General features: G+C 44.2%; 1 protein-coding gene across 3 annotated transcripts; it reads left to right on the forward strand.

Moving 5' to 3' along the window:
* On the forward strand, positions 1–25172 carry GSPT1 (G1 to S phase transition 1). Of its 3 annotated transcripts, none has more exons than XM_026682514.2 (15): positions 1–579; positions 8665–8709; positions 9455–9496; positions 10820–11047; positions 11914–11947; positions 12740–12817; positions 14089–14269; positions 14963–15117; positions 16989–17129; positions 18392–18485; positions 18723–18803; positions 21903–22076; positions 22500–22589; positions 23538–23706; positions 24585–25172. In XM_026682514.2, exons 3-15 carry the CDS (start codon positions 9475–9477, stop codon positions 24635–24637), a joined length of 1500 nt encoding a protein of 499 aa, XP_026538299.2. In that variant the 5' UTR covers positions 1–579; positions 8665–8709; positions 9455–9474; the 3' UTR covers positions 24638–25172. The 3 variants fall into 3 exon arrangements, with proteins under 3 accessions (XP_026538299.2, XP_026538300.2, XP_087829495.1); XM_026682515.2 differs by having other exon boundaries at positions 10823–11047; XM_087973369.1 differs by lacking the exon at positions 1–579 and adding an exon at positions 5542–5701.
* Positions 25173–26496: the final 1324 nt, after the last annotated feature.

A 26496-nucleotide genomic window follows, 5' to 3' on the forward strand; every position in this document is an offset into this window, starting at 1 on the left:
AGCTGAGGGAGGCCATACTGCGTCGGGGCGGTGGGGCACACGCGGAGCGTGGCCGGAGCGAGGACCGGGGTCGCTGCCTCCGCCGCCGTCCTTTGCCACCGTCCCTCCCCACCGCCTCCGCCTCTCTGCGCCTTCCCTCCCTCCCTCCCTTCCCCGCCGGGGAGGCGCTTGGGACGCAAAGAGAGGCTCGTGAGGGGCCGGGCAGGCGGCCGGGCGCACAAAATGGAGGCGAACGGCAGCGGGAGCAGCAGCGACTCGGCGCCCGATTGCTGGGACCAGGCGGACCTCGAGCCGAGCAGCGGGCCGCCGCCGCCGCCGCCGCCCCGGTGAACGAGGAAGCGGCGGCGGCGGCGGCGGCGGCGACCGGGCCGGCCCAGCTGGAGTCCGAAGAGGAGCAGCTCCTGGGCGCGGCCTTCAGCCGGCACCTCAACGTCAACGCCAAGCCCTTCGTGCCCAACGTCCACGCCGCCGAGTTCGTGCCGGCTTTCCTGAGGGGCGGGCCGGGACAACCTGCGACGCCGCCGCCCCCTTCGCCGCCGCCGGGCCTGCCGCCGCCGCCGCCCCCGTCGCTGACACACGGTGAGCCCGCGGAACGGCCCGACACTGGACGGGGACCCTCCCTTCCCTTCCTCCGGGGCACCTTTCTAAAGCCCCCTCATCCCCCTGCCCAATTACGGCTGCCTAAGACCCCCCCACCATTATTAAACAACCCCTCCCATTATTGCCCAGCCAGTTCTGGGGGGTCCCTCCAGTCTTTAATTCCTCTCCCGACGGGATTCAGAGACCCCTTTCTAAAGCCCCCTGCCCAATTAGGCTGCCTAAGACTCCCGATTATTAAACACCCCGCCCATTATTAAACACCCTCCCATTATTGCCCAGCAGTTCTGGGGGTCCCTCCCTTTAATTTCCGACGGGATTCAGAGACCTTCTAAACCCCCTGCCCATTATTAAGACCCACCCCGCCCATTATTGCCCAGCCAGGGGGGTCCCTCCAGTCTTTAATTCCCCTCCCGACGGGATTCAGAGACCCCTTTCTAAAGCCCCCTGCCCAATTAGGTTGCCTAAGTAAGATCCCCCCCATTATTGCCCTCTGCTTCGGGGTTCAGGCAGTCTTCATTCTTTGAAGGGGCTCTCTTTGAATTCCCCCCACCATAACCTTATGAGGAAGGCCGCCCTGAGTCAGAGACCCCCCCTTCCGTGGAGCCACCACTGGATGCAAACCTGGCCTTGCCCCCACCCCAGGGGCATCAATATACATAGGGGGTGCTGCCCCCTCCCCCTCCCCCTAATATATTGGAATAGTCCAGGGAGAGGGTGGGTTGCCTCTTAAAGGCTTTGAAAAGGTTGCCAATGAGTTTCTCCCCCAAAATGGGGCTCAGCAGGGAAAGGATAGTGTCTTGGGGTGTCCATCAACAACCCTGCGAGGTAGGTCAAGGTCTAAACCTGGGGGGTCCACCCCAGCAACTTTAAAACTGGGGACTTCAACTCCCAGGGTTCCTTTAACTAAACCAGTGATCTCCAACTGGCTGAGGAATCCTGGGAGTTGAAGTCCCCAATCTGAGTTGCCAATATTGGACACCCCTGGTTCAATGCTGGGAGCTGAAGTCCCAAGTCTTGAACTCCCAGGGTTCCTTTAACTAAACCAGTGATCTCCAACTGGCTGAGGAATCCTGGGAGTTGAAGTCCCCCAATCTTGAAGTTGCCAATATTGGACACCCCTGGTTCAATGCTGGGAGTGGAAGCCCACCCAGTCTTAAAGTGGCCAGGGTTGGACACCCCTGGTTCAATTCTGGGTGCGGAGGTCCCCATGTTTTGAAGTTGCCAAGGTTGGACACCCGTGGTCTACACCCAGGAGGAAGAACAGGTTGGCCTGAAGACGTCCTGGCCGGGAGAGGCTGGCCTTCTGCTCCCTTCCCTTCTGGGTATCAGACAGCTGGTTGTTTGCAAGATCTCTTGATCCCTGTTTTTCTGGGCCTCTGCCAAGGCGGCATGGTTGGGGTTGCACTCCGAAACTCCCTGAGGGGAAACCTACAGCTTGACGTAGTTTTTGCCACCCTTGTCGGAAGAGGAGGATGGCGGAGAGGATTAGAAAAGAAAAGAAAAGCGGAGTGATCCCTCCTAGTTAGCCATCCCAGCAAGAAAGTCTGATCAGTGATGGAGAGGCCCTTTCTCTGGGCTTCAAGGCCACCTTCTCACCAAGGACTTTCCGAGAGGGACGTTTTTTTCAAGAGTTCAGCCTTGAGCAAGTGGGACGGGACAGCCTCCCGGTGAATTCTGCAAGACAGGTTCCTCTGCTTGTGGTAGGAAAGCATTCAGCCGCCTGTCCTGGGGCGGCTGAGCCAAGGAGTGACTCAGAACCAGCATCCCCTTGGCCGGTGATGCAATCCTTGAATGGTGGTGAGACGTCACCTTTTCTTTTGGCAGGAGAGAAAGGGGGAGGTGAGTACTTCCTGGTAGTCTCAACAGTTGCTGTGAAACCACTCAGAGGACTCTCTTCCTTCTCAAGCTACTTTTCCAGTAGGCGGTTGGTTGGTCATTCCTTTTTCTTGACTTTTTCCACAGGGCTGCAGTAAAACTCTCTGCTTTTGCTGTAAAACCCCCTGCCTTTGAGATAAGACAGGCTCAGGAAATTAAAAAAAAAGAGATGGGGCTCTCTTTTCAGGGATCCAGGCGGGTTCAAGCTACTTGTAGGCTATCAGGGCTCAGGGCGACAAAACATCAAGGTGTTTTAAAAAAGAGGAGGGGGAAGAAAAACAATGGGGCAGCCCTAAGGCCTTTATTTACGGGTAGAATTTCAAATAATTAACTATATGGCATTCAATCCTTGTGGTGGAGTGAATAGACAGAGTAGTAGAGCTGCTCCTAAGGAATTGTGATGGGCTTAAGATTGTAAAGCTAGTAGTAGTGGTGAAGCTGTTGCCTAAAAACTAGGAGATTGTGAGTTCTAGTCCTGCCTTAGGCACAAAGCCAGCTGGGTGACTTTGGGCCAGTCTCTCTCTCTCTCTCTCTCTCTCTCTCTCAGCCCAACCCACCTAGAGTTTCAGAGTTGAAAACCTTGGTTTGGTCCCAGGTCTGGGGTTGATGTTTATTATTTGCCTGTTCAGTTGATTTTGTTTATTACATCATTTTAGTCTGGGCTATATGGCCATTGAAGTATTTCTAATTGGGTTTGTTTTTTAAAAAAATTAGATTTGTATGCTACCCAGAGTCCATTGGAGTTGGGCGGCTAATAACATTTAAAATAAGCATTTGTTTTGTGGGTCAAACTCTTCAGTAAGTTAGATAGGTAAAGAAATCCATTGTACCCTGCAACAAGAATGGATTCCAAGTAGGGAAGACGTGATTAGCTGGCTCTCTTTTTTTCCTTTAATGTCAGATTATCTGTAGGCTGGTTCCTGAGCTTATCAGGATTGTGCAAGCATACTTCTGGAGACTGCCCAATCATTTCTATTTCTATTTCATCTTGCCAGCGTCTTAAATGAGCAGGGAAACTTTGAATATAACATTTCATTCAAGTTGGAGATTTCTGGCTTGTTTATAAACCCATACGGGTCTTTAAAAAATTGGAATCCAGGGCTTCATGCTTTTATTAACTTTATTAAATATTTAGAAAAGTGCTTGGAGGTGCCCTACTTTAACTGTTGCTTCGGGGAGAAATTCTCCAAGTGAGGCCGTTTATTTAGCCGCTTGCTTGCATTACCCTGTTTGATCTCAACGAGACAGAATTCTTCCAAATGTTGTCTTTTGAGGAACATCCAAAGCACGTGTGTCCATCTGCATGCAAAACAGTTTCGTTCCTGAAAGACGTGTGAAATGCCTTGTTTTTAATACGCAACCACCGTTTTAGCATTTTGCAAACTTTCTGAGTTTGAAGTAAAGGTATTCTAATTTGAAGCATTCCATTACAGACTAAAAATGTTTCTGGAATACATCCCCTTCTCCCCGTTTTGCGCTCCTTTCTTGAAATTCCACGCATCGAACATTTCGCACACCTCTGTCAAGTTTGAAAATAGTAAACACACACATTTGATTTAGTCATTCCCATGGGCACAATTCTCAAGTCTTAAAATAAAACCTAGAATGAAGTTTAAGGATGCAGATATTAATCCTGTGTGAGTTTCTTTTTATCCTGTTTTGCTGGATGGGACCAGAAAAGCAACGGAGACTCTGGAAAGAATGCAGAAAAGAGCAACAAAAGTGATTAGGGGCTGGAGGCTAAAAAGAACAGTTATAGGAATTGGGTATGTCTAGTCTAAAGAAAAGGAGGCCTGGGGTGACATGATAGCAGTGTTCCAGTATTTGAGGGGCTCATGCAAAGACGAAGGGGTCAACCTATTTTCCAAAGTACCAAAAGGCAAGACAAGGAAAAAAAACCCAAGGAAAGTTAACCAAGGAGAGATCCAATTTAGAATTAAGAAGAAATTTCCTGACAGTGAGAACAATCAACCAGTTGAATGACTTGCCTTTAGGAGTTGCGGGTGTTTTAAGAAGAGACTGGACAGCCAATTGCCTGAAATGGTCTAGGGCAGGGGTGTCCAACCTTGGCAACTTTAAGACTTGTGGACTTCAACTCCCAGAATTCCTCAGCCAGCAAAATTCCTCAGCCAGGAATTCTGGGAGTTGAAGTCCACAAGTCTTAAAGTTGCCAAGGTTGGACACCCCTGGCCTAGGGTCTCCTGCTTGAGCAGGGGGTTGGACTAGATGACTTCCAAGGTCCCTTACAGCTCTGTTATTCTGTTACAAGCTATCCAAGGCAAGTTAAGATGCCATCTGGTCTACACTGCAGAATTTGCAGGTGTGTTTGCTGCAATCTCAGGATAGCAGCAGGTCTGGCATCCCTTATACTCCATATTGAACATAAGATACTGGTTTAGTTGCTGGCCACATTGCTCCTGATGGCACATGAAAGGCACATTATCAAGCAGCGTACAGAAACACAGGCTGTACCTCCGATAAGGGTGTGGAAGCACAGGCTTAGCCCTTAAACATATTGGGACTGCGTGTCCCACAGGTTGCAGAATAAAAGAGGATGGGATTTTTTTTCTCCCTTTAATGATCCTTGGTGGGAGAAGCGCCTTAGGCAGCCAGAAATTCATCCCATTGGAATGTCTGTATTTTCTGCAGTCCAATCTGCTAAATAAGCATTTCTCATCTATTGACGTTGGTCAGTAAGTTGCTGACCTATTGTAACCTGTTTTGTATGCAGATTGTCATCTGAATATTACAAATGTGATTTTGCACCAAAGAAAGCGCAAAAAAACAAAATGAGTCTGCTAGCAGTTCTTCCAACTAATGAATTTTATGAAAAACATAAGCTTTTGTGAGCAGCAGCTCATTTGACCAGACAACTTATCTCAGGAAAAGTTGTTCCTTTTAGTAAAATTTGGGAAAAGTGCTAGCAGGCTCTTGAATTATTTCCCCCCATCACAATAACATGTCTTCTAGTGACTCTTAATTGGACTTCATTAAATGCTTAGCTTTACTTTGGACCTGATTCAATCATGACAGGGAAGGTGAATCCTGTTTTTCTGCTTAGCTCACGTTTCTCTTGTGTGTGTGTGTCTCTTTTTGGTGCCACTGGCTTTGGTCTCTGTAGAATGGCGGTCATAATCGATAAGGTAGATCAGGATAATAATCTGCTCTAGCTGGCTTCTGCCTTCCAAGGAAAAGGCACAAGAAGGAGAGATTGCTTGGGAATAAGGTAACTTTTGCAGAGCTATTAAGTTATGCTTCCTAAAATTAGGAGAGAATCTCTCTAGGCAGACCCAGCCAATTGCTAATAGAAAGTTACACGCATGCGGACTCTTATTGGAAACTGCCTACACCTATGTAAGTAGAGGTTACCAGGGGTCACATAATGTCTTTGAGGATGGCAGCTACGGATAGGCGTTGACTTACAACCATTCAACCAGTTATGATAGTACCTTCCTCCTCCTATTTTTCTCCCTAATAACAAGTCATCCAGCCAGCTGTCATGGCTAAGGCAAAACTTAAACTTACGCTCTCCTGCTTTCTAGCCTGGTGCTTTAACCACTAGGCCAAACTGGTGTGTTTGGAAATCTTGACTTTAGAAAACTATTTCAGCCCAGGCTCTTATTACATGCTTCCCACCCCCCACCCCCCCCAAAAAAAAACCACCTCTATAACCTGTTCGAAAGGTTTGGAATTTGTGTTTTTCCTTTTGCCTTCAAGTCAGTCTTGAATTCCTGGCAGTTGCATAGATAAATTCTTGCAGTTTTGTTGGCAGCGTTTTTAGAAGGCTTTTTCTTAGGGGGCTGAGAAGGAATAACCTGCTTAAAAAAATAAATCAGAATTGCGTTTTTAAAAACCCGATCAACCAACCAGCCAAATAACCAGGGCTTTCATGGTAGAACTGTTGTTGGTTTTCATCTGTTGTTGTTGTTACCATCTGTTTGTTGTATCGGTATAAACACTGGGGGCAATGTGCTTTGATCCCTTTGTGTTATCCTCACAAGCTTGTGAGGTGGATTTGGCTGAGCCATGGTGTGTGACCCATGGAGCATCATCTTGGCGTTTTGAATCTGGAACTCCCCCAGTCTTAGCCCAGCATAACGGCTGGTATTTATAGAGAACATAGGTGTCCATTAATTAAATTCTGAAAGCAAATAGGAATATTATCCTTGGATGGTCTGAGTTCCAGTTCAAGCTCAAACTTCCTCGTCTGTTTGCTGATCTTATATGGAGCAAGTAAATGCTTTTTTTACAAGTTTGGTAGGCCATTGTCAATGTTTGTACACAAAAATTTTCCTCTGCAAAGAGAATGGAAAGATTTAAGTATTTATTGCAGTCAGGTTGTGCAATATTCACAAGCAGAACTATGCAGAATTATTTACAGCGTGGCCGCTTCTAATACGTCACACGCTTCTTGCCTTTCATCAGAGTTGATGTCACTTTTATTCTGCTCTTCCAAAAGAATATGAAGTCATAATTCTCCCGTCTTAATAGTTGTCAAAGAGCTGATTCCGTGAAACTGGTCCCTAGCGCTAAAAAGGTTGGGGACTGCTGGTATAGCATCTTCTGCCACGAGTGGAGGGTTGGACTAGAAGACCTTCAAAGGTCCCTTCCAACCCTGTTATTCTATTTCTGATCTGTGATGATTTCACAGAAGATCATTCATAGGTCAGTTGAGTAGGTTTTTGCATGCATGCCACACTTGCAGACAAATTGGCCACAGAGAAAACGGCAGACCATGATTAATTATACCTCCATTAGTTAATTAACTTTATTGTCATTGCACCTCATACAACGAAATCAAACACCATCTTCAGTGCACATCATGACCATGAAAATAACACAAACACACATCCTTCACACTCCACACATTGAATTGAAAACTCCTGATATCACATTCATATTGCATTATACAGTAGACTTCAACAGAGCTACTGCCCTGGGATAGAAGCTGTTTTTCAGCCTATTTGTGCTTGTTTGCATTATCCTGTACCGTCTGCCAGATGGTAATAGTTTAAAAAAAAGGGTGCCAAGGATGAGATGGATCTTTAAGAATGTTTTGAACTTTCTTAAGGCAGCGGGAGCTACAAAGCTCTTCCAAAGAGGGGAGAGGGAAATCAATGATCCTCTGGGCAATGACATTAACCCTCTGGAGTGCTTTCCTATCTGCCCCTGTGCAATTGGCAAACCATACAGAGGTGCAGTAAGTTAAGATACTCTCTATGGTGCAGCGGTAGAAGGTCACCAGTAGTTTTCCATTCAGTTGTTGTTTTCTGAGAAGCCTCAGGTAGTATAATCTCTGCTGGGCCCTTTTGACCAGGGCTGCCATGTGAGCACCCCAGGTCAGATCCTCTTTTACGGTAACACCCAGAAACTTAAAACTGGCAACTTGCTCCCGTCGGTCGCCATGGATAAGCAAGAGCTGGATGTCTGATCTGTTCCTTCTATAGTCCACTACGAGCTCCTTGGTCTTATTGGTGTCGAGGACAAAGTTACTGTCTCCACACCACGTAAGCAACCGGTCCACCTCATCTCGGTAGGCCGACTCAGCCAACCCAGAGATGAGCAGTAGTGAAGATGGTTGTTTTTTTTCCTTGCTCAAAGACACGCACAAGGAAGAGATGGGAATGTGTCTGGTTTCATGCTTTGAACCAAGCTGGGGGACTGATGGCCTTTTAGGTGTCACTTAGCGACAACACTCCTGCAGCCCTAACCAACCTAGCCAACTATGAGGAATGCTGGAAGGTATAATTCAGCAACATCTAGAGAAGCCGGTCTCATGTCACGGTCTGGTTTACTCTTCCTCCTATGCCGTAAGGTTGCCTGGTTTTATGTTAATGATGACGGGGTAAGAAGACCTCATCCCCATGGCCCTCTCTTAGTTCTGGTTTAAGTATAATTTTAAGAAGCTTAATCTGTGTAGTTCTAATGTTAGGGTATTTCCTTACCTGTTTTATAACTTGTAAGCCAGCCTTATAGGTGAGATGGGTAGCATAACATGTTATTTTTGTTTAAAAAAAAATGCTTGGTAAGGATTGAGTTGGCTTCTGAGTTCAGAGTCCTGAATATTGAAAGAATAGGAAAAGAGCACAGCCACTTAGCTTTTCCTTCTGAACAGGATAGTTTCGTTCTTCGATTTTCCCTGGAATTACATCAAAAACTTATTTTGGTGTTGATTTTTCTTTCTTGAAGGGGCATCGGCAGAATCATCACAAGAAGACCTGCCGTCTTGTGAAGGTAATACATTTCCTGTGTGTGTGTGTTTGTGTGTGTGTGTGTCTCAAATGTAAAGCTGAGCTACTGGGGTATATTGGGAAACAAATTTGTGGAGCCTTTATACAATTAGAAGCTATTTAGAATACCGTGGCCATCTAGGTGAGACCTGTCCCTGCCCTCTTGGCCTTATAAAAGGGCCACAAAAACCTGGCTCCTGCTACCTGGCTTGAGGCACCAGTGGAGGGATTTCGTGCTGGAGGTGGTTCGTGGATTAAAAAGAAGACCCTTCCCCACCTCATTGTGTACCGGTTCCTATCTTAGCTCATTTTTGTTAATGTTAAATGTTTTATATTTTTGCTTGTATCACGTTGTAAGCCACCCAGAGTGGCTTACAGTGAGATGACCACCATATAAATTTAATAAATAACCATAATAGCACCAATAGTAACAGGAGCCTTGGGTGCAATCCCAAAAACGACTGGAGCACCACTTGAACACCCTTGGCATTGACAATTAAGTCAAGTGCAGAAAGGCAGCTCTGCTTCATACTGCTTACATCCTGCGAGTGTAACTGCAGCAGCAGCCGCCCTTCACATTTGTCCATCCCAGGCCCTCGGAAAGGACTCGAGAGGAGGACAGAAATGCCAAATCCAGTCTGAGCATCTGGCTGACCGTGCAATGGACAAATAGTCCAGTGCTCAAAAAGATGAAGTGGGGCGACCGAGCTGATGCAGCCTCTTTAACCTGCTTCTTTCTATTCTTCTAGGGTCAAACGTTGCCATTGGTATGGAAATCTCCGAACCCGTTGGTAAGAAACCGTATAGCATAGCTTGAACCAACCCCTTTGCCTTGCAACCTTGAAGTTCTTCTTAATTGGCCTTTTTTTAATTACGATCCTCTCTGGTTTGTGGAACCACTATGCCGATTTGGAAAGCTTGGGTACTCAAGAGGTGATTGCACACAGTCCTCGAATTACAACCATTCCTTTCGTGACCATTCGGAAGTTACAACGGTCCTGGGGAAAAAAGTGACTTATGACCGTTTTTCATCCTTACGGCCGCTGTAGCATCCCACTCAGTCACACAATCAAAATTCGGACGCTTGGCAACTGACTCAATTTTAAGGCGGTTGCAGTGTCCCAGGGGTCATGGATTCTGTTTGTACGACCTCCTGGCAGGCAGCGTCCACGGGGAGGCCGGATTCACTTAACAGCCATGTTACTAACTTAACAACTGCAGTGTTTTGCTTAACGATTGTGGCAAGAAAGGTCGTAAAAATGGGGCAATTGGCAAACACCTCACTTAGCAACAGAAATGTGGGAGGGTCAAGGTCGTAAGTCGAGGACTACCTGCACATTTGCAGTCCTCCTAGAATGGTGTGTTGCTCCCGGGTTAGTGGTGGGTCCCAGGTGTTTTGCAGTAGATCTGCAAAGATTCACTTTAGCAATACCAACCAGGGCCGATTTTCCCGTTCCAGAGAAGCTGTGCTTTTTACATTCTGTAAGCTGTCTCAAGTCACCATGGACGAATAGGTGGCAATATAAATTAAATAAATAAAATGAAATAACCCTCCCCTTGTCATCCTTTTCCAGCCTGGTGTCCCAGTAGCTAAGCATTATGGAAGCTGTCAACTATCCCATTAAGAAAGACACTGGCAGTAGCTTGCTTTTAATCCCCAAATGGATGCAACGTGTACTTCAGGTTTTAAGCAGAGAAGCAGAATGAAAAGATGACTAGCATTCAGTAGCTCTCATAAACGGTTCCATTAGTGAATTCCAGAATACTGTTTACTCTATTAAAACTTTATGGTCTGGAGGTTGTTTTCAGCATTCCTACCACTGTAGTTGAAAAAAGGACTTCTGTGTTAAAATAGCCAAACCTTATGAATACTAGCTTGCTTTGCATTATTTACTTACAATCAACCTCCAAGTGGCCTCCGTGAAAATGAAAGTTTAAATGTGCATCCTAAAACGCAGCCAAGCGGGTAGAGGAAAATAAAAGTGGAACTTAAAACAGAGGCAACCCCTCTGTAGTCTCGCTAAGCCTTCTCCTCTCCCCTCCTCCCCACCCCTGTCCACGAAAGGCCCTGAAAAGCCCTTCCCTCCTTCAAGTAACTCTTTATTCCATCCTAGTAGAAAATGGAGAGACAGAAATGTCCCCTGAGGAATCGTGGGATCACAAAGAAGAAATCCTTGAATCCGAATTAGCAAGTGGCCCTTCCGGTGACGCAGGGCCCATTGAAGAGGGCACCCAGGAAATGATGGAAGAAGAGGAGGAGATGCCAAAACCCAAATCAATGGTGGCTCCCCCTGGTGCTCCCAAGAAGGAACATGTGAATGTGGTGTTCATTGGACACGTAGGTAAGTTGCTCTAGGAAGCCCCAGAAATGACTTTGGAGCCAATATTCAGACATTGCCACCTTCTGGTCCTCCGTGGAGTTGGTTCCCTAATCAACTATAGGAGAAAAGCAAGGCAGAACGGCGGGAGGAGTTAAGCACATCATCAGTTTAGAGTAGTTGCATGGCCACAAACAGCCCAAGTCCAACTCCTTTTAAATGGTTGAGCCTTCTGTGGCACCAATTTATAGCCTTGAACTTTAGTTGTCTAGATCCTTGTGTATAGGCTTAACCAATAAATCTTTGAACTGCAACTTAATATATGGTCCTGATCCTTTCCACCTCTAGGTGTATTAAAGGAACACAGTAAAAAAAAAAAGTGGACCAACTGTGCTATTTCAGATGTTGAAATGCAATTTCCCAGCATCCTTCTTGCTGGCTGAGGGTGCAGGGAGTTCTAGGCCAGGAACATCTGTTGAGCCAGAGGTGGCATGCCTGTAATTGAACAGTATATGTTTGCTTTTTCATAGTTTAAATTTTAAAGAAAAAGTCCCTGGGAAAAAAAAAACTGGTTTGTTTGATTATATGCCATCAATTCATTTTTAACTGCTAGAGTTGACATAAATGTGTAGACCACACTGATAGAAAATGGTTCACATACCAATTGTAGTACAATCGATGCTACTTATCCGAAATTTCCCAAATATATAATGTGAACAAGACGCTTCTTCAGAGAGAGAGAAAATGCATCCTAAATCATTAGCCGCCTGTGATTATATAGGACAAAAGCATATGCTGATGGGAAAATCAAGTTCTTTACAAAAAAAAGAATTAAATAGCTGCTCACAAAGAGCTAATTTTAAATATCTTTTGTCTATCTTTTTTTTTAGATGCTGGAAAATCAACAATTGGAGGGCAAATAATGTAAGTCTTTTTTCCCCCTCAAATACATACTCAATTCAGGCATCTTAAGCTTCCTTAAATTGACCTTTTAGTCTGAATCCAAAGGTATAATTATAATAAAAGAATCCTGCAGCTGATAACCTGAAGCACTTTTATTGCAAAATAAATTTCTATTTTTTGTGAGACTTTGTTAAAAAAAATTGATAGGCATTACTGCCGTTTTCTCCACTTTTGTAATGTGCCACATCTTGATCTTCCCAATTTGTTCTGAGGGAAACTTTTTTGGGGGTGAAAAGTCAAGGAAACCTAATGTCAGCTCAAAAAATATTTCTATGGTCTTTTTAGAGTTGCCAACAGAAAGGGAGGGGGAAAGGGTTTGAAAGGGCAGTGTGGCAGTTTGGAAATCAAAGGTGCATTCCATAAATAGTTTTCAAAGATAGTAACCAGGTGACTGAAGTTTCTGCCGTGCAAAATTCTAACTGGAGAGCATGATTGATGACTCTGGGCTATGGATGTGTCCCATTGGAGAATATGAATTACGATACACCCAAGGAGGGGGGAAACCAGGGTCAAGGGTGACAATGAATGATGTGTCTCAGAGTCAGCTACACCCAGGCAACACCGGACCTTTTAACTCCCAATAAATCCTTTTGAAGTTTTGGAAGTTTGGCTCGAGAGTCATGATTTAATTGGGGTAACTGCCAGAATCCTGACACCTGTACTTTTTAAAGAACAAAACAAAGCTGCAACTCTGTTGAAACTGCTTTTTACACGTGTTTCTTCTTCCTATCTCACGCACCAAATTCTTTTCAGGTATTTGACAGGCATGGTTGATAAAAGGACGCTTGAAAAATACGAAAGAGAAGCTAAAGAAAAAAACAGAGAAACCTGGTACGAAGCCTACGTTTTAACATTTTAACCCACTTTCAGTGATGATAGCCTCTCTTAACCTCACGTCCTCCAGGTGTGCTTTGACCTAGCTTTCAGAATCCCTGAGTCTTTGAACAGGAACCTAGCTTACTCACTTGGGAAGAGAAGAGAAATTGTACATCAAAATAAAAGCACTTCTGGAAAATGGATGCAACAAGATAAATGCAACCTCTAGGTGGTTTAGTTATGGAGCTAGCTGGAAAAGAAGGAGCATAAGTGAATGGGCTGCATGGGTGCTCAGCATACTCTCTAGGGAATTCTGGGAGTTGAAGTCCACACCTCTTATGGTCGAGAATAGACGTATATTTGCAATTGGTGTGTTGCCACTACATCCTTCTAGGTGGTGGTTATCAATTTCTCAGTCTAGCTTACAGGTCTGACGTCTCCTCACGCTCTCTCTTCCAAGGGATAACCAGATCCAAAGTGCTGCTAATCCTTTCCTAGGGAAAATCTACTCCGTGTGGCATATTCTCTCAGGGCAACTTAGATTCTAGTGACTTATAAGACTCTGTCTACTCTTCATTGGGTGTTTGCCAACTTACTGTTTCCTCCCGGTAGCCAAGAGATTTTCTTAGCTGCTAAGAATTTGGCAGAAGAGCTAATTTTCCTCTGGGGGCTCTTCCTGGTGGATGAACCCAGAGGATTATAAATCAAATGTATAATGAACTGAGCAAGAACCTAAATTGAAATTGTCTGTAATGACATTATGCCAACACAGAGGATTCCTCGAGCAGGCAGGAGGTATGTTTCGGATTATAATTTGTAATTGGCATTACATCCATTCCTTGGGCAGACAATGCTGAAAGTCAGAAATGTAATTCAGTGATTCACAACAGATGTACGAAGGGTGTGTGGCTTCAATCACATGGTTGTGGCCACCATCTTGACTTGTTTTACCCCTGCCTGCCTGCAGATACCCCCCTGCATCCCATTTCCTGACTCAGAACAAAAACAACTGCATAGAACAAGAGTGTTCAGCCTTGGCAACTTGTGGACTTCAACTCCCAGACTTCCCTAGCCAACTTGGCTGGCTGGTGAATTCTGGGAATTGAAGTCCCCAGGTCTTTAAAAAGTTGTCAAGGTTGGACGCCCCTGATGTAGAAGCATTTAACTTAGTTGTTGGAAAGGATGAGAATATTCAGATAAATTCTAGAGTAGCATCTGTCATAATCTTACCCAAGAACAATCAGTTTTATATCAGATATCTTCCTTATTTTTTTTTTTTTTAATAGGTATCTCTCTTGGGCCTTAGACACGAACCAGGAAGAGCGGGACAAAGGGAAAACGGTGGAAGTAGGCCGTGCCTATTTCGAAACAGAAAAGAAACACTTCACAATTTTAGATGCTCCGGGGCATAAGAGCTTTGTTCCAAATATGATAGGCGGTGCTTCTCAAGCTGATTTAGCTGTATTGGTAAGAGCCTTTCTTGTGTTCAGATCGATTGGAAAATTCTTTTAATTCATCTGCATTGCTTTGTGTAGTTGTGTTCTTTATTTTAAAATCGCCTACTAGCTGGTAAGCTCTCTCTGAAAAATTAACAGTAAAGCAGATTAAAAACATACAATAAAAAGCAATCTTTGAAATGTTCCTACACTGTAGAAATAAGAAAATGAAGCAGTATTTTTCAGTATGGTCTCAAGCTGCTAACAAGTGAAAAGCTTTGTTTGCCCATGTATTAATATTTTTTTCCTTGGGACTGGTGATGTAGATTTTTTTTCCCTTCATTTTTTTTTCAGATTGTTGGGGGTTTTTTTAGTCTATTGTCATTGTGTTGATTATTTTTGCTGTTAATTCCAATAAAATAATAAAAACGACTATTTAATGGTTGTGCCACAGCATGCTATAAAAGACCTTGTGTTTGAATGGACACTTTTTAGCTTGCCATGTACCCATTAAGGAGATTTATATTGTGAGACTGGGAGTGGTGATCAAAATTGCTCAGACAGGCACCCAATGGGCTTGTCGGAATCCTCAACCTAAAACCTTATTAAAGCAAAACCTTTTAGTTTGAGACCTGCCTGGTAATTGTCCTTCTGCCCAGAGGCAAACCGAATTGAATTGTAACCAAACACTACAAAGATTTAACTGGACTGTTCTTTCACTCAGGTAATCTCTGCAAGAAAAGGGGAATTTGAAACAGGTTTCGAGAAAGGAGGGCAAACAAGAGAGCATGCCATGCTAGCAAAAACAGCGGGTGTAAAACACTTAATAGTTCTCATTAACAAAATGGACGACCCAACTGTGAACTGGAGCAACGAAAGGCAAGTATTTGTGTTTAGTTTTGTGCCCAAGTTGGATGTTAAGAGTAGCTGGCATTTGGCTGGCACTTGTAGAAAATGGAGCTGGGCTCATACAGCTTTGATGGATAAGGTCCAAAGATCAGGTATAATCACCCTAATGTAGGCAAATATTCGTAGAAATCTATGTTAGTTTCAAAAACCTTTTCAACTAGTTGGGGTAGAATTTGACTTAACTTCTGAGTTCAACCCTAGTGTGCAGATAGACCTCAACGTGTAACCATTTGGTTAGCAACCATTCAAAGTTACAACAGCATTGAATAAAGGGGTTTACAATCCGTCCTCACTCTTGCAACCATCGCCGCATCCCTGACTCAAGTCGATCACAATTCAGGCACTTGGCAAGTGGTGTGTATTCACAATGGTTGCACCCTCTTGAGGTGAGGGGATCGCCATTTGCAGGCACAGGAATTCTTGTCCTAATTGTAGTTGTACCTCTGTATCTCAAATATATCGTATTTTTTGGAGTATAAGATGCACTTTTTCCACCACCACCACCCCCAAAGTGGGTGGAAATGTCTGTGCATCTTATACAGCGAATGGTGCTGAAGCCCTGCCCACCCACTGGCCCCCACCCTTTGCCCTCCAGCAATTTGCCTCCTTGCAGCGAACAGTCGGTTTCAGTTTCAGCACAGCCTGATTAGCACAAGCAGCTGATTGTCGGTTGGATGGGCCTCAGCTGTTTCAGGCTGCGGGGATTGCCAAAGCCTATTGCCACCTCCACATCCCATTTTTGGCCTCCACGCACACCCCATTTTCCGCCCACTTCAATCCCCACCACTTGGAACGGGCGGAAAATGGGGGCACGCAGGCTGAAAATGGGGTGCGCGGAGGCGGCAATAGTCTATGGCCATGATGGCGAACCTATGGCACGTGTGCCCCCAGGTGGCACATACAGCCAATTGTGCAGGCCTGCGAGCCTCAGCCAAACTTACCTGCACTGCACATGTGCACGCCTACCAGCTGATTTTCAGCCCGTTTGAGGCCGTTTTCACCCTCCTGGGGGCCGAAAAACCGACCTACTGGAAATGCTGAAACGGGCCCGTTTTCAGCCTCCCGAGGCTGCAGAGGCTTCCCTCAAGCACCCGGGAGGGCAAAAACAGCCTCAAACAGGCCAAAAATCAGCTGGGAAGGCATGCACATGCGCAGTGCAGGTAAGGGGGGCGGGGGTGTTGCACGTGCACGCATTGCATTGGTGCCGGCCCGCGCCTGCTTTTGGCACACCACAACAAAAAGGTTCACCATCGCTGCTCTGTGGCAATCCCTGCAGCCTGAATCGGCTGATCCTCAGGAGGCCGCCCAACTGACGATCAGCTGCTTGTGCTAATCAGGCTGTACTGAAACTGAAATTGAAACAGGTTATTTGCTGCAAGGAAGCAAATGTCTGGGAGGCAGAGGCATATATTTTTTTTCCTCCCCAAAAGCTAGGCACGTCTTATACTTCGGAGCGTCTTATACTCCGAAAAACACGGTATTTTGAGGTGCAACGTGAAGGATAACGATGAAGTAAACCAGTGGTTCTCTGCTTGTGGTTCACAGGGCCGCAACGTTTCTCAGTTTGTGGAGGGGGGGGGCACGATGTCACGGGATCTGGTGAGGAGGGCTTGAAGAAATGTTCCCATTTAAACCTTGAGTTAAGTCTTAGGGGTCCGTGGCCAGAAGAGCTTTTCAAGGAGATCCGTGTTGGGAGCCACTGATACAGATGACGTAGCTGTGAGACTGGCCCCGTTGAACCCCCGAACGCTCTCATTCCTACCCAACATCTTGTGACAACGGGGCTTCATGGCTCTTCTCCACATTTAATCTTTTTTTCTCCCCTGCGGCCCATCTTCCAGGTATGAAGAATGTAAAGAAAAACTGGTGCCATTCTTGAAGAAAGTGGGGTTTAACCCCAAAAAGGACATTCACTTCATGCCCTGCTCGGGACTGACTGGAGCAAATCTCAAAGAGCCATCTGACTTCTGTCCTTGGTATATGTAGGTATCTCATGGAATGGGGTCCCTGCTTTGCGACGATTTTTTTCTCTCTTTCTACAACCCTTAATTCCTTGTGTCACTCCTTTTGGAGTAGAGTCGGGACGACTGAATGGAGCTGAGCATTTACTGGCCAGATGCTCTTTTTCTGATTCCTATGCCAAGTTTGCAGCAGATATTTACCCTTTGCACCCAGATAGAGAAACATCTGCCGCTGCCTAGGATCAAACTCACAGCCTCCTGATTGTGAGGCGAACATCTCCTCTAGGCCACCATTGAGCCCAATACCCAAAGCAAAAAGTCTTGAAACAAAACTCATGTAAACAGATACTCATTCTAGGTTCAGGGATCTGAAAATAATTTTGTTTTTCTCCCAGGTTGCATTGCTAACAATGGTATCACTAACAGCTGGCTAAACTGGAGCCCTCTAGGATTTGCCTTTATAGGATGGCAAAGAAACAAGTCTATTAATGGTACCTTTCATCTCCAAAGCCAAAAGCAGATGTTTTTTAAGGCTAACAGATTGCATTTGGAAAGGAAACCAGGTCCTTTCTGCTTTGGTCTTCCTGGCATTCTGCTGCCTCCAATTCAGAGCATATCTGACACAAATAAGGCAACCTTGTAGATTTTAGTCCGTTAATCAAATTCAGCCTAAATCAGACTAGTATGTAGAAACATCCCTGATGCCCTAAAGAAATGTTTTGCAACTTTGGTAACTTTAAGGCATGTGGGCTTCAACTCCCAGAATTCCTCAGCCAGGGGAATTCTGGGAGTTGAAGTCCACACATTTTAAAGTTGCCAAGGTTGAGAAAAACACTTCCCTAATGAAAGTGACTCCCAACATAATGATTGTTTTGGCTGAGGATTGTGGGGATTGTGGCCAAAAGACACCAGAGGCTGTCAAGTTGAGGACAGACGCTCTTACCATGGTGCAAGAACACAAGAGCGTATCTTAACACAAACAGACAACTAGGGCATGAAGCAACGGCAAGTTTCTTCAAGTTTGTCCAAAAGAAAATTGAGGTATTATATTTGATATTTGAAGATAAAGCTTTCTGTTCATTGAGTTCTTCATGTTCTTTGCAGTTGCTGGTAAAAAGGCATAATTTACTCCTGCAGATCCATCCTATACCTTAACTTGATTATGTCTCACAAAGAAACTTGTTGTGTTTAGATGTTAGTTGCACCATGAATGGAAATTTTGTCCATAATCAAAAATAGATTTTGATCGTGTATTCCTTTCTTTTTTTTCCCCCCTCCCCCAGTGGGCTACCATTTATTCCATATCTGGATAATTTGCCAAACTTCAACCGATCAGTTGATGGACCAATTAGGCTGCCAATTGTCGATAAATATAAGGTATGCAACTAAATAAATATGAGGTATATTTATATTGATAAATATAAGGTACGCTTTTGACACGAAAATAGTAGCAGCAGTTATGCAATTTAACCTGGAAAGTATAAAACTGTTTTTTAGGTGGGCAGTCCTATAGCACAGTCATGTTAACTCTTGATAAGGGAATCAGGGCCTGTTTTGACCATGTTCTCTTAACCTGGTTGTTGTTTTCTCATTCTTTCCCTTCCCCACATGAAGGATATGGGCACGGTGGTGTTGGGAAAGCTGGAATCAGGGTCTATTTGCAAAGGACAGCAGCTCGTGATGATGCCAAACAAGGTATACATGTTTTCTCTTTAAGCCTCTTTCCGTTCATCTAGCAAATGTTTAAATTTGAAGCGTCCAACCTTGGCAACTTTTAAGACTTGGGGACTTCAACTCCCAGAATTCCTCAGCCAGTTGGACACCCCTGGTTTAGTTAAAGGAGGTCTTTAAATTTGGACTGCTGCTTTATAACAGCAGTTAACAGGGTACCAGTCACGACTGGCAAGATGGAGGATGAATTTTGCAAGGAATATCAAGTGAGCTGAAAACCAGATTGCATTATTAGCTCAAAATCTGATATGCGAAGTTTCTTTTCTTCCTCTTTCCTTTAAAAGAATGTGACTGCCATGTTGGTGTAAGAAAAAGTCAATAGAAACTCCCATTACAGTATTGCATTCTGGGGCCTCCCATTTCCCACAGGAATGGTTTAACAATGAGGTTGTCACTCATTTGGATTGTTGTCTTCTCCCAGTGGTTGACATTTAAGAGTTTAGCTTATCCCGTATTCTGCAGTATCCTTGAATCTACTGCACTCAAGCTGGAGGTAGAGATGAAAACCAGTTCTTGGCCAAACCACTCCCATGTCTGCGTATATATATTCTATAAATAGAAGCTTGAATGAGGCAGAAAATAATGGAAGTTGCTAAGAATGCAGTTTATCTATTGGTATGTGAAGCCTTTTCTACGTTTCATGATGCAGTTTTCACATAAAGAAACTATAAATATAGGGATACGGTATTAGCAACTCCCAAATGCATAGACCTGTGCAGAAGACGTACCACAAAAGCAACATTTGAATAGGAATTAATATTAGAAATTAACCTTTGAATAGAAATTATGTAAAGAGGTAGGATTCAGAACAAACTTGGCAAGTCTTTTTGAAGCTCAGAAACGATTAAAACAAAATAAGAAATGGGATCTTAAAAAATACAAACAGATTACTTTGAATATTTCAAAAAGATTGTTTGGAAAAAAAAGGGAATTTCTGATGTGGATTAGGACTCGCGCTGCTTGGAAGCTGCTTGCCCTTTGCTGAATTTTAACTGAGAAATATGTGAGGCTTAACTTCCTTACCCAGCTGCTTTTGCACTCTTAAAAATGCGTTTGGGTTATCAAAAAAATGAGTTTGGGTCATCAAAACCTCAAGCAGATGTTCCCCTGGCGTTTATCCTTCCCGGAAATTTTCCTGAAAGGGGGTTCAGATTTCAGACACAGTTGCATAAATGTCATACCTCTCCAAATAGTTGGCAGGAAAGCAAAGCCGATCTGTTCTTCAGCATACTGTTCGCTAGAGATGGGCAAACTTTTCAGAGCTAGGAACCCCACCTAACTTTTGGGCTGAGTATTGAATGCAAAAAGAATGTGGACCAAAGGCTAGCTTTTCACTCTTTTAAGGAGAATTTTCTCATATATAGATAGTCCTCGACTTACAACAGTTTGTTTAGTGACCGAAGTTACAACCGCACTGAAAAAGAGAGGCGTGTGACCGTTTTTCGCATTTGTAACCTTGCAGCACACACACACACACACACACACACACACACAAACCTCATGCTCACGTGATCAAAATTCAGACGCTTGACAGCTGACTCCTATTTACGATGGTTGAAGTGTCCTGGGGTCAGGTGATCCGCTTTTGCGACCTTCTGACAAGCCAAGGCAAAAATTCACTTAATTAACCCTGTCACTCACTTAATAACTGCAATGAATCACTTAGCAACTGTGCCAAGAAAGGTCGTAAAATGGAGCTCACTTAACAAATGCTTCACTAAAGAACAGAAACGGTGGGCTCAATGGTGGGCTATCTGCATTCATATTGAGAACATATTTTCTCAATCATACTTCGATAGAAAATTAGATCTTTTTTTAAAAAAAAATTCAATCCAGCGTGGAGAAAAAAATCCTAAAGAAGGGTTCAGAAGCCCCATATCCACTGAGAATCCTCAATACTACTATAAGGAAAGCCAGCAAGGAAAATAATAAAATGGACTTGGGTCTTAAGGCCTGTGATGGGTATCAAATTGCTCCTGCCAGCCATTCTTTCTGCCCTGATTCTTGCCTTCAAGACAAATATTTCTCAGCAGGTTTGCCTTCAAGCGAGGGACTTCATTTCACAGCTTCGATTTGGCTTCCCACCAGTTCTCAAATTTTAGTGGATTGGGATGTGGTTTCAGAAGTTATAAATAACCGGTCTGAGGGTTGTTTGTCTGGCTTAGGGCCATGTTGGGGGTCCTAGTTTTCAAAAGATGAAAGACCAAAGCAAGCCCTTCCTGATTTCGTTGGGGCAACCCAAATATCAGAGGCTCCAGCAAGCTCGTCACAAAAAGAGGGACATTTCTGTTTCCCCACCCCCCACCCCAAGGGTTTTTCTTCCAAATTCAAAATACTGTAATACGTTTCATATGCGTGTCTTAAAAAGAAATGTTTTCCTCTATTGTTAAAGTTTGCTTGCTAAAAGAAAAAAAAACATGGGTTGTGAGTTCCTTAAGAAAAGAACGAGCAAAAATCCAGGTTAAAAAAAACACATATTCAGTAGTTGTAGTTCCTTAGACAGGAGAAAGGATCTCCAGATGTTACTTCTGGAATAATAAAGTGACAGCAAGTAAAGTAGCAGGATGATGAGGATATTTACTTAAATTTATACGCCACCCAACTCCAGAAATTAAAGTAGACTAGGTAACACTGTAAGTGCTAGGTAATCATCATCATCAGTGCTAGATAACATCAGTGCTAAGATGTTACCTAGTTGGGTAATGAAACATCTGCAAGAAAGCAAGCTCAGAGAGCACCAAGGACCCCACAGTTCAACCCTGAGCTACAAATATTGTCCTCTATTGCCATTCTTGGACGTACCGAGTTGAAATAAGACAGAACAGACTTGACATGCAGAAGCATTTGACAGTCCATGTTGCAAATTGTAAACCCAAAAACCAAGATGACCTAAAAAAAATGCCGTTATTTCATATATTAATCTTAGCATCCAGAAAAAAAAAATCACCCATTATGTAGGTGACAAGTAACATCGCAGCCTTTTTGCACGACCCTAAAATATTGTCAAGCGTGCACGACATTTCATGCCTTCGACCATCCCGATCTCTTTTTTTTTTTTTTCAGCACAATGTGGAAGTCCTTGGAATCCTTTCTGACGATGTAGAGACCGAATCTGTAGCTCCAGGTGAAAATCTGAAGATCCGACTGAAAGGAATCGAAGAAGAGGAAATCCTCCCGGGCTTTATACTCTGTGATCTTAATAACCTGTGTCATTCTGGACGCACATTTGATGCTCAGGTATGCCTCCAGAAGAAGGTCTGCTCTCTAATTCGGAATACTCATTCACGGTTCTAGGGAACGGTGCTCATCTCCGTTTCAAGGCCATTGAGCCAGCGCTGTCCAAAGACGTTTCCACAGTCATGTGACCAGCATGATGTCACGGAGGGCTGGTACCTATTTATCTACTTGCAGTTGCATGCTTTGAGAACGGCTAGATTGGCAGGAGCTAGAGTGAGGACAGAAGCTGATCCCATCGTATGGCACTTGGGTCTCGAACCTGGGTTGCCCGCTTTCCAGCCGACACAGCATCTTAACCACTGAACCACCGTGCCAGGGCGCGCGCCACCAATTTGGAGTCAATATTATTGAAATCAAGTTGATTTAATTGGCCTCGTCTTGATTATTTATTGACAATAAACATTTGGTTTGATTTGATTACAGATAGTGATCATTGAACACAAATCCATCATCTGCCCAGGTTACAATGCGGTGCTGCATATTCATACCTGCATTGAAGAAGTCGAGATTACAGTAAGTACAAACTACAGGGGTGGGATTCTACCGGTTCGCACCTATTCTCTACAACCGGTTGTTAACATTCTAAGCAGTTCGGAGAACCGGTTGTTAGAAGAAATGACTGGCCTAATCCTGCAAGGAAGGCAGGAAGGAAACATACAACAATATTTCCCTTTGTCCTTCGACGGGGTATGTATTAAACTGTCCTGGCTATGACATCAGTCCAAGGCCCTTTATTTAAAACTGGCTTGACCTGAATGTTCATATTAATTGGCTTGAAATGTTTCAGACAAAGGGCCCAGAGGAGGGTTACTTTTGAAAGAGAGAGAATTTCTATTCGAGTTTTTCCATTTGAACCCTTGGCTTCTTTGAGGTGGGCAAAGAACAGATGTACCTGTGGGTTTATTTTTGCAGTTAATTAGATTGTTGTTGAAGTCATGACCGGATGGACAACGTTCCTCCAGGCCTTCCTGTCCTCTACCATCTTCTGGAGTTCATTTAAGCTTACGCCGACTGCTTCCGTGACTCCATCCAGCCCCCTCCTTCTCTGCCGTCCCCTTCTTCTTCTTCTGTTGCCCTCCATCATTCCCAGCATTAGGCAGGGAGTCCTTTCTTCTCATGACATGGCCAAAGTCTTTGAGTTTCATCTTCAGCATCTGGCCTTCTAAAGAGCAGCCAGCGTTGATCTCCTCTAGGACTGACCAGCTGGACGGCCTTGCCGTCCAAGGGACTCACAGGAGTCTCCTCCAGCACCCAGAGTTCAAAGTCCTCCATTCTTTGGCGCTCAGCCTTCCTTATGGTCCAACTTTTGCAGCCATACGTTGCAGCTGGGAAAACCATAGCCTTGTCTATGCGCACTTTGTTCGTTTGTTTTCCACTAGAGGTTAAAGACGTAGAGTTCTGTTTGCGAAATGAGTGTGCAACACACACGGTGTTTCCTCTGGGTTTCTTTTCCTCCCGCAGGCCTTAATCTGTCTGGTAGACAAGAAATCAGGAGAGAAAAGCAAAACACGGCCCCGTTTTGTCAAACAAGATCAAGTATGCATTGCCCGTTTACGGACGGCAGGAACGATCTGCCTCGAGACATTCAAAGACTTCCCTCAAATGGGCCGCTTCACCTTAAGAGACGAAGGTAGGGCAAGTATAAATTGTTCTTGTTGTTTTAGCCCAAGTCACCCAGCTCATGGCTAAGATGGGACTAGAACTCCCTGTCTCCTGGTGATTGGCCCAAGTCACCCACAGCTCATGGCTAAGGCGGGACTAGAACTCCCTGTCTCTTCGTGATTGGCCCAAGTCACCCAGCTCATGGCTAAGACGGGACTAAAACTCCCTGTCTCCTGGTGATTGGCCCAAGTCACCCACAGCTCATGGCTAAGGCGGGACTAGAACTCCCTGTCTCTTCGTGATTGGCCCAAGTCACCCAGCTCATGGCTAAGGCAGGACTAGAACTCATAATCTCTTGCTTTCTAGCCTGATGCCTTAACCACTAGACCAGACCGGCTGCCATATTTTGCTTTATAGGTAGTCCTCAACTTAAAACAGTTAATAACTGTTCGAAGTTACAATGGCACTAAAAAAAAAAGTGACTTATGACCATTTTTCACACTTACGACCGTTGCAGTATTCCCCCTGGTCACATGATCAAAATCCAGACACTTGGCAACTGACTCATACTTACGACAGTTGCAGTGTCCCAGGGGTCATGTGATCCCCTTTTTGAGACCGTCTGACAAGCCAAGACAATGGGGGAAACCAGATTCACCTAACAACCATATGACCAACTTAACTACCGCACTGATTCAGTTAACAAACGTGACAAGAAAAGTCGTGAAATGGGACAAAACTCGTTCAACATATATCTCACCTAAAAGCAACCTAAATTTGGGGCTCAGTTGTGATCGTAAGTTGAGGACCACCTGTATTTTATGTGAGACCCTGATGGTGTTTTATGTAAGGCCTCCTAATGTTTGTTCTTCCTGTCTTTTCTTTCTTTCTTTCTTTTTTCCCCAGGTAAAACCATTGCAATTGGTAAAGTTCTGAAACTGGTTCCAGAGAAGGACTAAGCATTGTTTTTGACAAGCCTGCACAAATACTGTAAGGAGGGGAGGGAGAAAAATGACTTTGCAGAGCCCTATTCCACATTGCCTTCTTTCTTTTCTTCCCCCCCGATAACCTCCGCCCTTCTCTCTTGCAAAGATGAGATTTCACAGCAAAGGTCCACATTATGTCAGCTTTCTCATATTGAGAGCTCTGCTATGCCACTGTTGAAGTTTTAACCCTGAAAAGTTTCGTTCCTTTTCTTTTTTTTTTTGGTTTGGTTTGGGTTTTTTTCCCCCTCCTCCTTCTCCTCTTCCCTCTCCCTCCTCCTAAATTCAGCTCCCACCCACCTCCGGGAAAGATTTGGCAATAGCTTTGTAAAAGTGATGTGGACAAAATTGCCTAGAATTATGAAGAAAAAAATAAAAATCTACAGGATTTCTGTTTAATTGTCCCCTCCCGTCAGACGGAAGCATTTTTCCGAGGCAGATCATTCAGATGTGCATGTGCGCACATGTTACAAACACAATTACCATATTAATAAAACTCTCCAATTTGAAATCTTTTTTTTTTTTTTTTTGGTATCTTAATTACTTCGGAATAACGTTTTTATCCGGATGTTAATGCCTGCCGCATTCACTTTTAACCTGCAGAGCAAAGTGAACATTTGATGATTTGGGGTTTTCTAGGATGGGGGGAGGAAGGGATTCCTATCTTCGACAGATTCCCCCGACTGTGTTTTAAATGAAGCAATTAGACCAGCATTTCTCAAACTTTGGCAACTTTTTAAGGGCACGGATTTCAACTCCCAGGATTTCCTGGTAAGCATGTCTGGCTAAAATATTTTGGAGTTGAAGTTCCACACCTCTTAAAAGTTGCTGCCATTGAGAAACACCGAATTAGATCATTGATAAACCTCGTGTTCGGTTTTCCTTTGTCCTTTTTCTTTTCAGTGGTTCAAAACAGTCAAAAACAGGTTCATGCAAATATGGTACAGTTTCATTTGTTGATGCATCAATATATCTCAAACTTAATTTAACACAAACATGCAGGCCCAGGGTAAAATAAGATCTTCCAAGTCTGTCCTGGAGAATATCATCATTTTTTTTTTCCTAGCAGCACAGGCTGGTGACTAAAACTCAATAGGACTGTTACATCACAACTCTTGCAATAATTCTGGCGTATCACGTTCAGTACGAAAACTGAACTTGGGCGCCAGTTTAGGATTTTAAAGCTTCCTCTGCTACTTTTAACTTGGAAGCCTGGAGAATCTTCGTAGTTTTTTCTTTCTTGAGAAAGGTTGATTTGAAAGGAAGGCATTGTGTAAGAGAGGTGTGGATCTGGATATTGTCCCGGTAATTGCCACCTTGTCTTCAAAGCTGGATATTTTTAAATCTGAGTAGAATCAAGCAGAGTCTACAGATTTTTGCATATCAGGCAATGTGAGCTAGCTTCACCTTCCCCAAATGGTTATCTGGAGATCTACCCAAGTTCCAGTTGTTAGACGCTGGAGTGGAGTTTTCCGAAAGCGACAGCCCCCAACACAACTTGTGGGCACTTGGTTGAGGAAATAAGAACCTACAAGGAAGCAAAGCTAGAACGTGAATATTGATACTTGTGTTTCTCAAACTTGGCAGCCCGAAGGTATGTGGACTTCCAACAGCTGGAATATTCCGCAGCCAGCATTCAAGTCCACACATCTGTCAAGTTTGAGAAACACTGCATTGGATTGTTGGTAAGACTAGGATGCTAAGCTTGTACCTTTGGTAATGAGTAGCAGGCAGCATCACTACCATTGCTAGGGATATAAGCTGCGGGAGAATAACAGTGGTGCTTAAAATCATTTAACTGCATCTCCTATTCTTGCATTCATTTACAGAAGGCT

The sequence above is a fragment of the Notechis scutatus genome, chromosome 12 (genome assembly GCF_049901735.1).
Source record: "Notechis scutatus isolate UNSWTSFEM ecotype Mainland chromosome 12, rNotScu1.2, whole genome shotgun sequence".
NCBI classification, from domain to species: Eukaryota; Metazoa; Chordata; class Lepidosauria; order Squamata; family Elapidae; genus Notechis; species Notechis scutatus.

Bases quoted from the DNA above. Each gene is read 5' to 3' on its own strand.
- GSPT1 (XM_026682514.2), top strand. From the start codon at position 9,475: ATGGAAATCTCCGAACCCGTTG. The intron at 12,818-14,088 runs GTACGAAGCCTA...TTTTTTTAATAG, and splicing joins GAAAAAAACAGAGAAACCTG to GTATCTCTCTTGGGCCTTAG. The intron at 18,486-18,722 runs GTATGCAACTAA...CCCCACATGAAG, and splicing joins CAATTGTCGATAAATATAAG to GATATGGGCACGGTGGTGTT.